A 14,285-nucleotide genomic window follows, 5' to 3' on the forward strand; every position below is an offset into this window, starting at 1 on the left:
GAATGAATTTAATATAAATGAAACGGAAATGACAGTAGTGTCGTCTGTATGCAGTTCCTCTGTCAGACAGCAGGGGGCAGTGTGCGCTCAGGGAAGAAAATAAAGCTGCAGTTTTTTTGGTTTTCTCTGTTTTTATATTGTTTAATATTTAGAAGAAAAAGCCATTTTAATTTGTAATTTTTTTTAATACGTTCTTGATTTTTAGTCAATCTAAAAAAACACAAAAACAAATTATGAAAATAATATAATTATTAATATAACTATTATTATTATAGTTTATTTTATTCACCCGTTTAATTTAAATATTTTTACTCATTATGATATAAATGACGTTCTTTTTTGTTGTTTTTTTAAAAAGGGAAAATTTTGTCTTTTATTTAATTCTGAAATATTTTACGCCAAATGTAAAAAAAAAGACATTTTGATTGTGTAAAAACTGAATATGCAAATTTTCATTTTCATCTTTTTCTTATTCGTTTAATTATTAACATCAGCCTGAAAACAGAATTCATTTGCAAATCATTTCATTATTAATCTTATTTCTAATTAAACAAATAAAAATGTTCGTTCAATGACGTCAGTTGTTTTTAAACTAAACGCTGCTGTTTTACGTAAATATGAACAAATGTTATTAAATCTGTTTTTATCTGATCATGCTTTTATTGTCACATTTTCATTATTTATTTACGTTGTTGTTTTAAATAAATAATTAACATAATAATAATAATAATTTAAACAATTATTTTGTTTTATTAAAACACTTTTTTTTCTATTCTTGTTTTAGTCACATGAAACCTCTGATCCTGCGCGTGCGTGTGTTTTATCCTCCATCGTGAAACAGTTATTTCCTCCCGAGACCCGCCACACACACACACACACACACACACACACACACACACACACACACACACACACACACACAGTTTAAAAGGACACAGGGCGCGCGCTCCTCTCTCCGGTTTACCGGACCTTCATGGACTCGAACCCTCGGCTGCGCTCAGCTGTTTAACGGCCCGCTGCTGCTCCTCTTCCTCTCTCTTTCTTCATCATGTCTTTTGGCTCAAACACAAAAACAGGGTTTTCAGTCCGGGATCTCCTGGACCTCCGTGACGGTGCTGACGGTGCTGACGGTCCGGGCTCAGGGACCGAGGAGACGGAGGAGGAGGACACCGAGGCTCCGGGAGCGGAGACGTTTACCGGCCTGAGCAGCTGGAGCCGCGGGAACATCAACTTCTCCCGTGAGGATATTTAGTTTTTATTATTATTATTTATTATTATTATTATTGTTGTTGTTATTATTATTATTGTTATTTATTAAATATTCAAGACTAAAAAGTCACAGAAACTCGTGCGTAAAAACTGCCGTAAAACGCGGACATTTACGTTAAATACGCGACCTTTTTCTATTCAGATGAATGTTTAACGTTGAGAGAAATGACCTCAGATCAGATCATCGTCACTTTCTCCTGATTCCTCACATCGGTCTCGTTCAGTCGAAGCGTTAATCGGATTAAAATCCGATCCAGTCACTGTTGTTGTTTCATCTTCTGCAGCTTTAATCCGCTCGTTCGTCTTTTATTTAAGTTAAAGGAAGTTTGTGGGAAAAACAATGAAGTGAATCTTTATTTCAAATATTCCGAACTTAATCTGAGATTATGATTAAAAATGACCTCATCGTCACGGTGTCCACGCGCAGCCACAGAGCCACGCGCAGCCGTGCGTAAAATGGATCAACGTCTATTTTTTCCCTCTTTTTACGGAGACAATTTAAAACTGTAATAATGTTTCTAGAGTTTATTTTAATAGTTAAACACAATCAGAAGCTTTGGTTTTGATTAGAGATTATTTTTATTTGAGATTATTCTTATTAGAGATTATTTTTAATAGAGATTATTTTTATTTGAGATTATTCTGATAAGAGATTAATTTTAATAGAGATTATTCTTATGAGAGATTATTCTGATTAGAGATTATTCTTATTGGAGATTATTTTTAATGGAGATTATTCTTATTAGAGATTATTTTTAATGGAGATTATTCTTATGAGAGATTATTCTTATTAGAGATTAGAGATTATTCTTATGAGAGATTATTCTGAGAGTCTTTGAGCTGCAATAATATGAATATAATCTGAAAATATGTGACAATGATCTCTAATTTTCCCAAATTAAGGAAATAAGTGACCTCATCATCATCATCATCATCATCATCTTCATCATCATCATCATCATCATCTTCATCATCATCATCATCACTGTGTCCACGCGCGCAAAATGGATAAAGTCTGTTGTTGTGATGTTTTTCTTCATTTAAACATGAAGAAAAACAACTGTTGTTGTTTATTAGTTATTGATGTTTGTTGTTGTTTCGTTTGTTTGTGCAGTTTTTTTTTTTTATCAATAAAGTTTGTTATCAGAGAGTAATCAGATTACTTGTCCTCCCCCCCACCACAGTACATGGTCTCTCCCTAAAGTCCAGGTCCGAGTCCAAGTCCCTCGCGGACGCAGAGCGGGACTGCGCGAGCGCAGAGGCGCAGAAGGGCCGCGGGCGGAAGCGGCGCGTGCTTTTCTCCAAAGCGCAGACCTTCGAGCTCGAGCGTCGCTTCCGGCTGCAGCGCTACCTGTCGGCGCCGGAGCGGGAGCACCTGGCGGGTCTGATCCGCCTCACCCCGAACCAGGTCAAGATCTGGTTCCAGAACCACCGCTACAAGATGAAGCGCGCGCGCGCCGAGCGCAGCCTCGAGGCGCTGCAGCTGCAGCTGCTTCCGCCGCGCCGCGTCGCCATCCCGCTGCTGATGCGCGACGCGAAGAGCGGCGAGCGCATCGCCGCCGCGCGCGAGCTGGAGGCCGCGGCGCAGCTGAGGAGCGGCCTGAGCCTCAACCTGTGCGCGTACGCGCCGCTGCTGCGCGCCGCCGCGTACGGCCCCGAGCAGCCGGGCCTGCAGCCGCAGCTCCACCCGCAGCTCCAGGCGCACATGTGGAGCTGGAGCTGGTGAAGCCGGAAGTGAGGATTTACACTGAGACACTGAATAAACATCACGGCACAAACAACAACAACAACAACGAGGAATCAAGCGATTCTGAGAGAAAAGAGAGAAAAATACGCGTTTTTTTCCAACGGAGTTTGGTTTAAATCTGAAGAAAATCCTCCAAAATAAACAAAAACGTTTTATCATCATTTAACTAAAACGTTTGAATAAAAGAATTCCAACTGATTTATATTAAAAATCAGATTAAATCAATTTTAAACTTAAACTAAAACGTTTTTTATCACCATTCAAGTAAAAGGTTTTTAAATAAAAGAATTTAAACCGATTTACATTAAAAATCAGATTAAATCAATTTTAAACTTAAACTAAAACGTTTTTTTTATCATCATTCAACTAAAATGTTTAAATAAATGAATTTAAACCGATTTTGTATTAAAATTAGATTAAATCAATTTTAGTTTGAAAAACTGGTCCAAAAATAAACAAAGAGACTTAAACGTTTTTATCATCATTCGACGATGACGTCATTTTAAACGTCATTTTGTCATTTTAGTTTTATTTTATTTAAACTGAAATGTATAAATAAAATAATCTATTAAAATATTAGATTCATTCAGATGTGTGTGTGAGGGCGACAACACGCACACAATCATGAGTCATTCAACGGTTTTAATTTGAAAATCTGCTCCAAAATAAAAGTGTTTTTCAAACAAAGAAGAATTAAAAAAAAAAAAAAACTTCCTCATTAGTCAACAAAAACTGTTTAAATTAAAGAATTCTGTTTTCAGGTTTTATTCAAATGAGACGAACTAAAAATGTCATAAAGAGTCATAAAAACTACAGATCACGAACAGCAGGGGGCGCACGTGTGAAGCCGGAGAGAAAGAGTCTGAGTGAGGAGTTTAGAAATCACATCAACACTCACACAATCATGAAGAATTCAACGATTCTGATGAAAAAGATCGAAAAATTGTTGTTGTTTTTTTAACGGAGTTTGGTGAAAACTTTTATTTTGAAGGATGTTTGTATTTATTTATTCTGTCGATGACGTCACGTGTTTGTAACAAACTTGATATTTATGATAATGACGGTGAATAAAAGTCTCATTCATGTGATCAGAAAGGTTTCTTTTATTAAATCATAAATACATATTATTATTGTTATTATTATTATTATTATTATTGTTATTATTATTGTTATTATTATTATTGTTATTATTATAGTTATTATTATTATTGTTATTATTATAGTTATTATTATTGTTGTTATTATTTTAGATTAAGAAATCAGGACATTTAATTTATGAGAAGTAAAAATGTTGTTAAACTTAAACTGAGCTGAATCTACAATAATCCAAATATTCTTGACGTTATAATTATTTTAAATTAAACGTATTAAGACGTAAAATTAAACTTACCGTGATTTTCTGAAGTTTGAGCTTATTTTTATTCTCCAGGATCTTTGTGAAAAAGAGAAAAACAAGAGAAATTAAACCAGGAATTAAAACAAAAAAACTCAAATATTTTCCTTTTTTCTTCTTCTTAAAAAATAAAGAGCTAATTTTCTTCAAATAATTTAAATGTTGTATAGTTTTATAAAGTCATTATTTTACCATTAATGTAAATATATGATCTTCAGTGTTTGATACAAATATACATTTAAAAAAACACATTTTTGATTTAGTTTGAATTTAAAAATCCTCATATTCCATATTTATTTGTACATTCATTAACAGCCAGCAGGTGGCAGCACACGCTTGAATAAAATCACACACACGCACACACACGCACACACGTCAAACACAGTTTCGGTTATGTCTTTTGATGAAATTGTGAATGCTAACAGTAGCAACATACAGGAAGTTAGCCAACATTAGCTAACAACAACAAACAGACACACAACCAAAGTTAGCCAACATTAGCCAACAACAACAACAACAAACATGTTCTGTGACAAAACACTGACCTGGACCATGTGACCTCTGACCTCTGACCTCGTCCAGTCTTCTGCTGAACCACAGGTGAGTTTCATCGCCCTCTGCTGGTGAGGAGGACAAACACCCAGAGATTAATGAAGATGAACGTGTAAGTGAGTGAGTGAGTGAGTGACTGAGTGAGTGAGTGAGTGAGTGAATATGTGAGTGAGGGAGTGAATATGTGAGTGAGTGAGTGAATATGTGAGTGAGGGAGTGAATATGTGAGTGAGTGAGTGAATATGTGAGTGATTGAGTGAATATATGAATGAGTGAGTGAGTGAATATGTGAGTGAGTGAGTGAATATATATGAATGAGTGAGTGAGTGAATATGTGAGTGAGTGAATATATATGAATGAGTGAGTGAGTGAATATGTGAGTGAGTGAATATATGAGTGAGTGAGTGAGTGAGTGAATATGTGAGTGAGTGAATATGTGAGTGAGTGAATATGTGAGTGAGTGAGTGAGTGAGTGAGTGAGTGAGTGAATATGTGAGTGAATATGTCAGTGAGTGAATGAATCTGTGAGTGAGTGAATCTGTGAGTGAGTGAAAATGTGTGTGAGTGAATCTGTGAGTGAGTGAATATGTGAGTGAGTGAATGAATATGAGTGAGTGAATATGTGAGTGAGTGAGTGTGTGAATATGTGAGTGAGTGAATATGTGAGTGAGTGAGTGAGTGAATGAGTGATTATGTGAGTATGTGAGTGAATGAGTGAGTGAGTGACTATGTGAATGAGTGAGTGAGTGAGTGAATATGTGAATGAGTGAGTGAGTGAATATGTGAATATGTGAGTGAGTGAATATGTGAATGAGTGAGTGAGTGAATATGTGAGTGAGTGAGTGAATACGTGAGTGAGTGAATATGTGACTGAGTGAGTACGTGAGTGAGTGAGTGAATATGTGAGTGAGTGAGTGAATATGTGAGTGAGTGAATCTGTGAGTGAGTGAATATGTGAGTGAGTGAGTGAATGTGAGTGAGTGAGTGAGTGAATGTGAGTGAGTGAATATGTGAGTGAATGAGTGAATATGTGAGTGAGTGAGTGAATATGTGAGTGAGTGAGTGAATATGTGAGTGAGTGAGTGAATCTGTGAGTGAGTGAATATGTGACTGAGTGAGTGTGTGTGTGTGTGTGTGTGTGTGTGTGTGTGTGTTGCAGCAGCGTCAGCAGCGTCTTGACCTCTGACCTCCTCACAAACTCACTCAGCCTTCACTAAAGGACACTTCAGGAACTGTGACCTTTGACCTCTGAGATCAGTGATGACGTCACAGAAGAACTTTGTTTTAGATTTAACTCATTTAAATATTATTATTATTATTATTATTATTGTGTTTTTGGTCATTAATATTAATGTTTACGTGTGTGTGTGTGTGTGTGTGTACGTTCTTGTGTCTCTGTGAGGACCTCTCCTCTGATCGTCACGTCCAGGCTGAAGACCTGGTTCTAAGGTGAAGACGTTTAGTGAATGTGTTCATGTTTGTGTCCTCACTAAGACATAAAAACAAGTGGTGTGTGTGTGTGTGTTACAGGTATTACTGATGTTGTGGGGACACGTGTGTGTGTGTGTGTGTTCACAGTCAAGTCCTCTGACGACTGTAATTATTACGTTTAAGTTAAGGTTTAAGTTAAGGTTTAAGTTAAGGTTTAAGTTAAGGTTTAAGTTAAGGTTTAAAATAAGGTTAATGTTTACTTTAAGGTTTACGTTAAGGTTAAGGTTTAAAATAAGGTTAATGTTTACGTTAATGTTTACGTTAAGGTTTAAGTTAAGGTTCAAGTTAAGGTTTACGTTAAGGTTAAGGTTTAAGTTAAGGTTTAAGTTAAGGTTTACGTTAAGGTTAAGGTTTAAGTTAAGGTTTACGTTAAGGTCAAGGTTTAAGTTAAGGTTTACATTAAGGTTAAGGTTTAAGTTAAGGTTCAAGTTAAGGTTTACGTTATGGTTAAGGTTTAAGTTAAGGTTTAAGTTAAGGTTTACGTTAAGGTTAAGGTTTAAGTTAAGGTTTACGTTAAGGTTTAAGTTAAGGTTAAGGTTTAAGTTAAGGTTTAAGTTAAGGTTAATGTTAAGGTTTAAGTTAAGGTTTACGTTAAGGTTAAGGTTTAAGTTAATGTTTAAGTTAAGGTTTACGTTAAGGTCAAGGTTTAAGTTAAGGTTTACATTAAGGTTAAGGTTTAAGTTAAGGTTCAAGTTAAGGTTTACGTTATGGTTAAGGTTTAAGTTAAGGTTTAAGTTAAGGTTTACGTTAAGGTTAAGGTTAACGTTAAGGTTTAAGTTAAGGTTAAGGTTTAAGTTAAGGTTTAAGTTAAGGTTAACGTTAAGGTTTAAGTTAAGGTTTACTTTAAGGTTTACTTTAAGGTTTACGTTAAGGTTTAAGTTAAGGTTTATGTTAAAGTTTACGTTAAGGTTAAGGTTTAAGTTAAGGTTTACGTTAAGGTTTAAGTAAAGGTTAAGGTTTAAATTAAGGTTTACGTTAAGGTTATGGTTTAAGTTAAGGTTTAAGTTAAGGTTTACGTTAAAGTTTACGTTAAGGTTAAGGTTTAAATTAAGGTTTACGTTAAGGTTTAAGTTAAGGTTTATGTTAAAGTTTACGTTAAGGTTAAGGTTTAAGTTAAGGTTTACGTTAAGGTTTAAGTTAACGTTAACGTTAATTTTATGTTAACCTTAACGTTAAGGTTAAAGTAAGTCTCCAGGAAATGATGTAAGTCATGAACATGTTTAAAGGACTTTCTCTGGGTTAAGACCTGGTTTTAAGGTTCAGGAATGCATTGTGTGTCTGTGAGGGTCCTCAGGAGGGATGCTGTGCAAACGTGTGTGTGTGTGTGTGTGTGTGTCCACGTGGCTCCGCCCCCTGCCTCCACGTGACAGAGTGAGTTCAGTGAGATAAGAACAAACTCCTCCACACACACACACACACACACACACACCGGACATCACACAGTGTCAGAGGAGCTTTACCAGGACCAGGACCAGGACCAGGACCAGGACCAGGACCAGGACCAGGACCAGGTGCCGCAGCCGCATCATGTCCTCCTTGTCCTCCTTGTCCTCCACTCCCTTCTCGGTCTCGGACATCCTCAGTCCCATGGAGGAAACTTACCGGAGGTTCGGGGGCGTGGACGCCGCCGCAGGAAGCCTCGGGTCCCCGCTGACCTCCTACCGGCAGCCGCACGTCCATCAGGCCGGTGCACCGCAGCACCACAACCACAACCACAACCACAACCACAACCACAACCAGAACCAGAACCAGCAGCACCTTCATCATCATCACCATCATCATCAGCAGCAGCCGTTACCTCCACATCTTCATCACCACCACCTGTCCTCCTCCTCCTCTTCATCATCATCTTCCTCCTCCTGCTCCTCCACCTCAGCCTCGGCCTCCGCGCTGGGACCCGGCGGGACTTTCCTCCATCACCACCCTCATCATCCTCATCCTCCTCCTCATCCTCCACATCATCATCATCATCATCATGTTTCCCACGCGGTGCCGCAGTTCTCCGGGGCCGTGAGTGGATTCTGTAACGGGGGAGAACTTCCGTCCTACCAGGACACGGTGAGAGGAGGAGGAGGAGGAGGAGGAGGTGGAGGAGCGGCGTGGTTCAGCGGCCCGGAGCCTCGATACAGCACGAGTAAGAACAAACAAAACAAACAAACACAAAAACAAACAAAACTCTTTGAAAACTTCACTGAAGTTAAGTTTTTAATTTCTTCCCGGTGAAAAAAAAACGAGAAAACAAAACGTGGAAACTTTAACATGAACGAAAACTGACGAGAAAAGTTTTTAAAAAGTGTCTTTTTTTTTCCTCAGAAAATGAAAAATATTAACATTAATATGATTTTATCCGTTTAAAAAATACCGTAACAAACGAAATATCAGGTTAATTTCATAAACTTTAAATTATTCATCATCTCCACGGTTTTAAAAAAGTTCTTAAAAGTGACGGAAAAATTCAAATATTAAAACTTTGATTCAAACAGATCAAGGTTTTAAAATGTCTGAAAAAAAACAACATGATTTTATAAAGTTATGAACCTAAAATTAAAAAACCATCAGAACTATATCGTTTAAAAAAGACGAATATTTAAAACTTTAAACAGTATAATGTTTTAACTACTTAATTAAAATTAAATGTGTGGAATAAAAACATAATTTTGAATAAAACATTTTAATCAAACCGTTTGATTAAACAACTAATTAAACCCTCATTTGACTTGAAATGTAAATAATTAAGAATTGTGTAGTTTTTAAAGATCAGAAACACACATTTGTAAATCTTTAAAACTTGAATAACGAATGAAAACACCTGTTAAAAATGTCTATGGAATAAAAAATATTTAACACAAATTATTTCCAATCAAACTGATGTTTTCTTGTTTAGAAAAAGGCCTGAAGGCAACAAACAGATGAAGAATTTAAATGTAAACATTTTCGAACAAATCTGAATGTGTTTCTAATTTTGTGGAATAAATCTGCGATTAAAACAGAGAACTATTCAAATCGCCATAGACATTATAGTGAAGTGTTTACATTTAAAAATATGTTCGACATGTAAATTAGTTTAAAAACTCAATATCTTTGAATCCCTCTTTTTTAAAAAAACGCAAAACTCAAGATAATTCGATTTACAATTTTATTTGACTTTTTAATCTCGAGATTTAATTTACAAAAAGGCGGGAGAACATTCCCAAATGTTTGAATTAAATAATTATTAATAATAATAATAATAATAATAACGACTCTATGATGATTAATATTCGTATTATTAATTCATTCGTTTGCTAAACTTTCGTTTGTTCTCAGTTTCCAGATTCATGGGCCCTTCCGCCGCGGCCGCCGGGATGAACGTGTCCGGGATGATGAGCTCTTTCACCGGGATGGATTCCGCCGCTAAGTCCGTGGTGTCGCTTCACGCCGCCGCAGCCGCTGCCGCTGCCGCCGCCGCTGCAGCAGCCGCGCCGCGCCGGAAGCGGCGGGTTCTGTTCTCGCAGGCTCAGGTGTTTGAGCTCGAGCGACGATTCAAGCAGCAGAAATATCTGTCGGCACCGGAGAGAGAACACCTGGCCGGACTGATCCACCTGAGCCCGAACCAGGTCAAGATCTGGTTCCAGAACCACCGCTACAAACTCAAGCGGCAGTCCAAGGACAAGGCCCCGCCGCCGCCGCCGCAGCAGGAGAGAACCGGAGGAACCGGAGGAGCGTGCGACCCGAGCCGCCGCTCGTCCTCCGTGTCCCCGGTTCTGTCCAAGAACGAAAAAAGCGGGTCGAGCCAGAACCAGGTCAGCCAGAGCGGCGGCAGACAGCGGGAGACCGGGAACGGTCCACAGCTGCAGCTGAACCCGGTGTCCTCGTCCACCGACGAGCTGGAGGACATGTCCCCGAGTCCGAGTCCCGTGATGATGATGACGGGAAGTGACGTGGCGCTGATCGATTACAACATGATCGGCTCCGGCTTACTGTACGGGAGGACGTGGTAGAGGACAGGACACCGGGGACAGGACAGCGGGGACAGGACAGCGGGGACACAGCGGGCCTGAGGCGCTCGTTCCCCGGGGTCGGGATCGTTTCTGAGACCGTTGATAAAAACACTTCTGTTTGCGGTAAATTCCCGGATGTTTGAACTTCTGCTCTCGGATTCTCGGCAGATTATTTTCTTGTTTTAAAAGAAAAAGAAAAAAAGACATTTGTTCGATGATTCTTTTATATTTTGTTTTTTTGTAAATGAATTTGACTTCAGCTGCTGCTTCTGAGAGAAAAACGAAATCATTAAATCTAAATCTGAGTGAATTCAGCTCTTTTTCGCCCTTCTCGTTTCTAATAATCATTTAAATTATTGCGGGATTATAAATATAAATACACTTTTTTTTTTAGTTACAGCTGAATTTTGTTTATCTGAAGAAATTTAAATTTCAGGGTTTCTTTGAAATTGGAGAAAATATTGTGAACTGAGACTTTAAATTAAAACACTTTTTACTTTAAAAAGTTTAAAACAAGTTTATTATTTTTGAAAGAAATTTTTGAGAAAAATCTTTAAAATTTGCTTTTGGGATTTTTCAATCTGAAAAGAAAATCCAGATTTATAATTTCAGATTTTCTTCTGAAACTGTAAATTATTAATCAAACTTTTTTTTTGATTGAAAAAAAGATTAGAGATAATTTATCAATCAAAAAGATTGATTGATAAATTATTAAAGGGTCAGTTCACACAATTTCCTCAGAAGAATTCCTCTTACGCAAATTAAAATCACTAAAATCAATTCTTTAAATTACATATTTATATTTGTCTAATTAAATAGATTTAAACAAGTTTTGTTTGAGGTTTTTTGGAAAGTTTTGATTCATAAAAAAAAAAAGTATTGATTTTTTAGTTTTCAAATCTGAAGTAAAGTGAAAACTTTTGTGTAAACTTTTCTGCAGAGAATTTATGATTTTAATAAAAAGATAAATAAATAAATATCACAGACTTTTAACTTTATATTCTGACACATTCAAGCTTTAGAATTTAAGTTTTAGAAAAAGAAAAGCTGAAGTTAAACATTTGGATTATTTATTTAAATCACAATTTTTCTTTAAACTTTAAATCAAACAGAAATAACTCTAATTATTTGGACTAAATTGTTGCCAAAACAAAACAAATTCACAGAATAAAAAATTAACATTGATGTTTTTGTTTGCGTTTTTGAAATAAAAAAATTTGTATAACAAAAAAAAACATGATGGCACTTGAACGCATCACAACATTTTCTCCGTGAGACGTTCACTGCCTCGGCTACAGTGGAGGATTCCTGGGATTATTACATCAAATTTGACAGGAAGTCAACGTTTCATTTCCTCCATGACTTTTATTCGTGGATTTGTTTGAACACAGATTTTTTTTGGAGATTTCTCTCAAACAAACATCATTGACTCACTTGTTTTGGACAAGTTTTACAGGTCGTTTGGCTTAAAAATCACACGTTAACACGAGTGCGTTTTCCTTTGTTCAAAGAAGGATAAAAGGAAAAAAAAAATCATTGTACAAGACGATAAAAAAGAAAAAGAAGAATTAATTTTTTTTTTCGTTTTCTTTAACAAAAAAAGAAAAGAAAAGCTCGTTCCGTCGTTTTATTTCCAGTTGTATCTTCTGGACGGAGGAGGAGGCGGGAAACCTCGGCCTGAGCCGTAACCCTGCAACACACACACACACACACACACACACACACACACACACACACACACACATTAACAAGTTAAAACACAAACAAAAACAAATGTGTTCAGTTTTTTGTCTTTTTTCACGTCTTAAAATCGAACCATTTAAAAATGGCAAACTAAAGAATATTTAAATGAAAGAAAAAATAACAAGAGTTTAGCAAGAATAAAAGTTCACCTTTTATAAAATGAAAAACTAGAAAGAAAACAATAATAATAATAATAATAATAATAATAAAATGATTTAAATAAAGTTCTGTTCCTGTGAGGAAATCACGTGAACTGGCCCTTTAATGCGTTTGAATTTAAGAAAATAAAACATCAGAATTTTCAAATTCAGAGTCATTAATATTCTTCTCTCCTTTTTTAAAAATATATAATAAAAAAAAAAAAAAAATCGTAAACAAGATTTCATACAAACCAAACAAATATCGCAATCACAAAATTTCTAATAATTTAGTTAGAAAACATTTTTTTTCGTTTTTTGTAAATCTGAAAAATATCGTACAATGAAAAATTCTACGAAAAATGGGAAAAAAACACAAAAACATGTTCAGTTTTTCGTCTTTTTTCACGGCTTAAAATTAAACAAAAGAATTTTTAAATTAAATTTTTTTTAATTTAAACTTTGAAATTTTTTCCCAAATTTTTTTTTAACGTTCAAATGAGCGATGACATCAGTCAACGTCAACCAGAGTAGAGTTTAAAAAACTTTTTATGAAAACCAAATTTTTTTTTTTAGAAAATTTGTTTTGAAACTTTTAAACTCCGCCCACACACGTTTGGTCCAATGACAGGACGTTACCTGTTGCTGCTGCTGCTGCCCCCTGTTGCGATCTTGCCAGTCGTCGCGGCGCTGATCGTAGCGCTGCTGCTGCTGCTGCTGCTGCTGTTGGTAACCGCCACTGCCACCAGGGGGAGCCCCGCCCCCACCACTGGTGGCTCCGCCTCCCCAGCCACGGTTCATGTTCTGCTGATACGCAGACTGTTGTGACTGAACAGCTCGATCCCAGCCGTGACCTCCGCGCTGCTGCTGCTGCTGCTGTTGTTGTTGTTGTCTGGAAAAACAAAATGACGACAACGATTTCGTAAAAGTTTCTGCGTCTTTTTATATGTTTTTTCGAAAATGAAAAACTACGTCTATGTTGGTCGCCAACATAGACGTAGTGAATTACTCGGAAGCACCACAAGGGGGAGCCGACTTCTTTCCACTCACGGCTAATCGCGAGCTTATTTTATAATTTTCATTAAAAAAATATTTTTTTTAAAGTTTCTTTTCTTAGACGTTTTCATTACATCCGTTACATTTGTTTGTTTACGTTTCGTTGACGGACAGTTGGCTCCGCCTACTTTAAGAATTAAAGTCGCACAGAACTAATAGTGAGAACATTTTGCTACTAATTAAAAGCGGAAAATAATATTAATATATAATAATAATAATTTTAGAGCAGATTTTAAGAAGGTGACATTTTTGTCCTTAGGGACAAATGTGTTGGGTTTTTTAAAAATTTGAAACGGCAAAATCAATGTTTCTGTCAATCATCGAGCAGGAGACGCATAATAATAAAATACACATAATAAAGATTGATTGACTCACTGAAAAGTATTGCGAAATGATTAGTTAAGTTAATTAGATAAGTTTATTTGGAGTTTTTAGAGTTAAAATCCCAAAAGTATCTCAGAAAAATAAAAAATTAAATAAAAGTCAAAATAACGAATGATTAAAAACATTGATAATTTTTGCTGCTTCTATAGTTTCACTTTTAAATTTGATCGTTTTCAGAAACTATTATCGTCTATTTGACTTTTATTGTGAAATCATGGACAACCACGAGTGAGGACTGAAAACCTCAGATCATCATCACCATCATCATCATCATCATCATCAGCCCTCATCACTGAACCATGTCACACTCAGGCCGAGCGCTGGAGTCTTTAATCCTCGCTCTCTCTCCAGGCTCCGCCTCCCTCCAGGCTCCGCCCCCCTTCCGTTCTCATTCGCTACAGAAACTGTTTTCACTCGACGCTAATGACGCGTGACCTTCAGTGACACTGAGCCACAACGGACCTGAAGAGGTCAAACGCACAACCTCAGTGTGTGTGTGTGTGTGTGTGTGTGTGTGTGTGTGTGTGTGTGTG

The 14,285-nt window shown here is 36.6% G+C and overlaps 3 protein-coding genes across 4 annotated transcripts in view; 2 read left to right on the top strand and 1 right to left on the bottom strand.

Moving 5' to 3' along the window:
- Positions 1-1,048: 1,048 nt before the first annotated feature.
- On the top strand, positions 1,049-2,995 carry nkx2.2b (NK2 homeobox 2b; the record flags this gene model as incomplete). Its single annotated transcript, XM_083898674.1, has 2 exons — positions 1,049-1,238; positions 2,454-2,995. 2 exons carry the CDS (start codon positions 1,049-1,051, stop codon positions 2,993-2,995), a joined length of 732 nt encoding a protein of 243 aa, XP_083754800.1.
- A 4,984-nt stretch (positions 2,996-7,979) lies between these two features.
- nkx2.4b (NK2 homeobox 4b) lies at positions 7,980-10,432 on the top strand (the record flags this gene model as incomplete). The annotated part of the gene is made up of 3 exons (XM_083898675.1): positions 7,980-8,139; positions 8,431-8,586; positions 9,759-10,432. The coding sequence occupies 3 exons, from the start codon at positions 7,980-7,982 to the stop codon at positions 10,430-10,432; spliced, it is 990 nt and encodes a 329-aa protein (XP_083754801.1).
- A 1,447-nt stretch (positions 10,433-11,879) lies between these two features.
- xrn2 (5'-3' exoribonuclease 2) overlaps positions 11,880-14,285 on the bottom strand; it is a 39,480-nt gene continuing 37,074 nt past the window's right edge. The window contains exons 30-31 of one of the 2 annotated variants that reach the window (XM_083899190.1): positions 12,952-13,204; positions 11,880-12,122 (exon numbers count right to left, since the gene is read on the bottom strand). In XM_083899190.1, coding sequence (XP_083755316.1) covers positions 12,060-12,122; positions 12,952-13,204 — 316 coding nt within the window. In that variant the 3' untranslated portion in view covers positions 11,880-12,059. Of the gene's footprint in view, positions 12,123-12,951; positions 13,205-14,285 lie in introns of those variants that run through there. The other variant, XM_083899191.1, reaches the window with a different exon arrangement.

The sequence above is a fragment of the Microchirus variegatus genome (genome assembly GCF_963457635.1).
Source record: "Microchirus variegatus genome assembly, chromosome: 12".
Lineage (NCBI taxonomy): Eukaryota > Metazoa > Chordata > Actinopteri > Pleuronectiformes > Soleidae > Microchirus > Microchirus variegatus.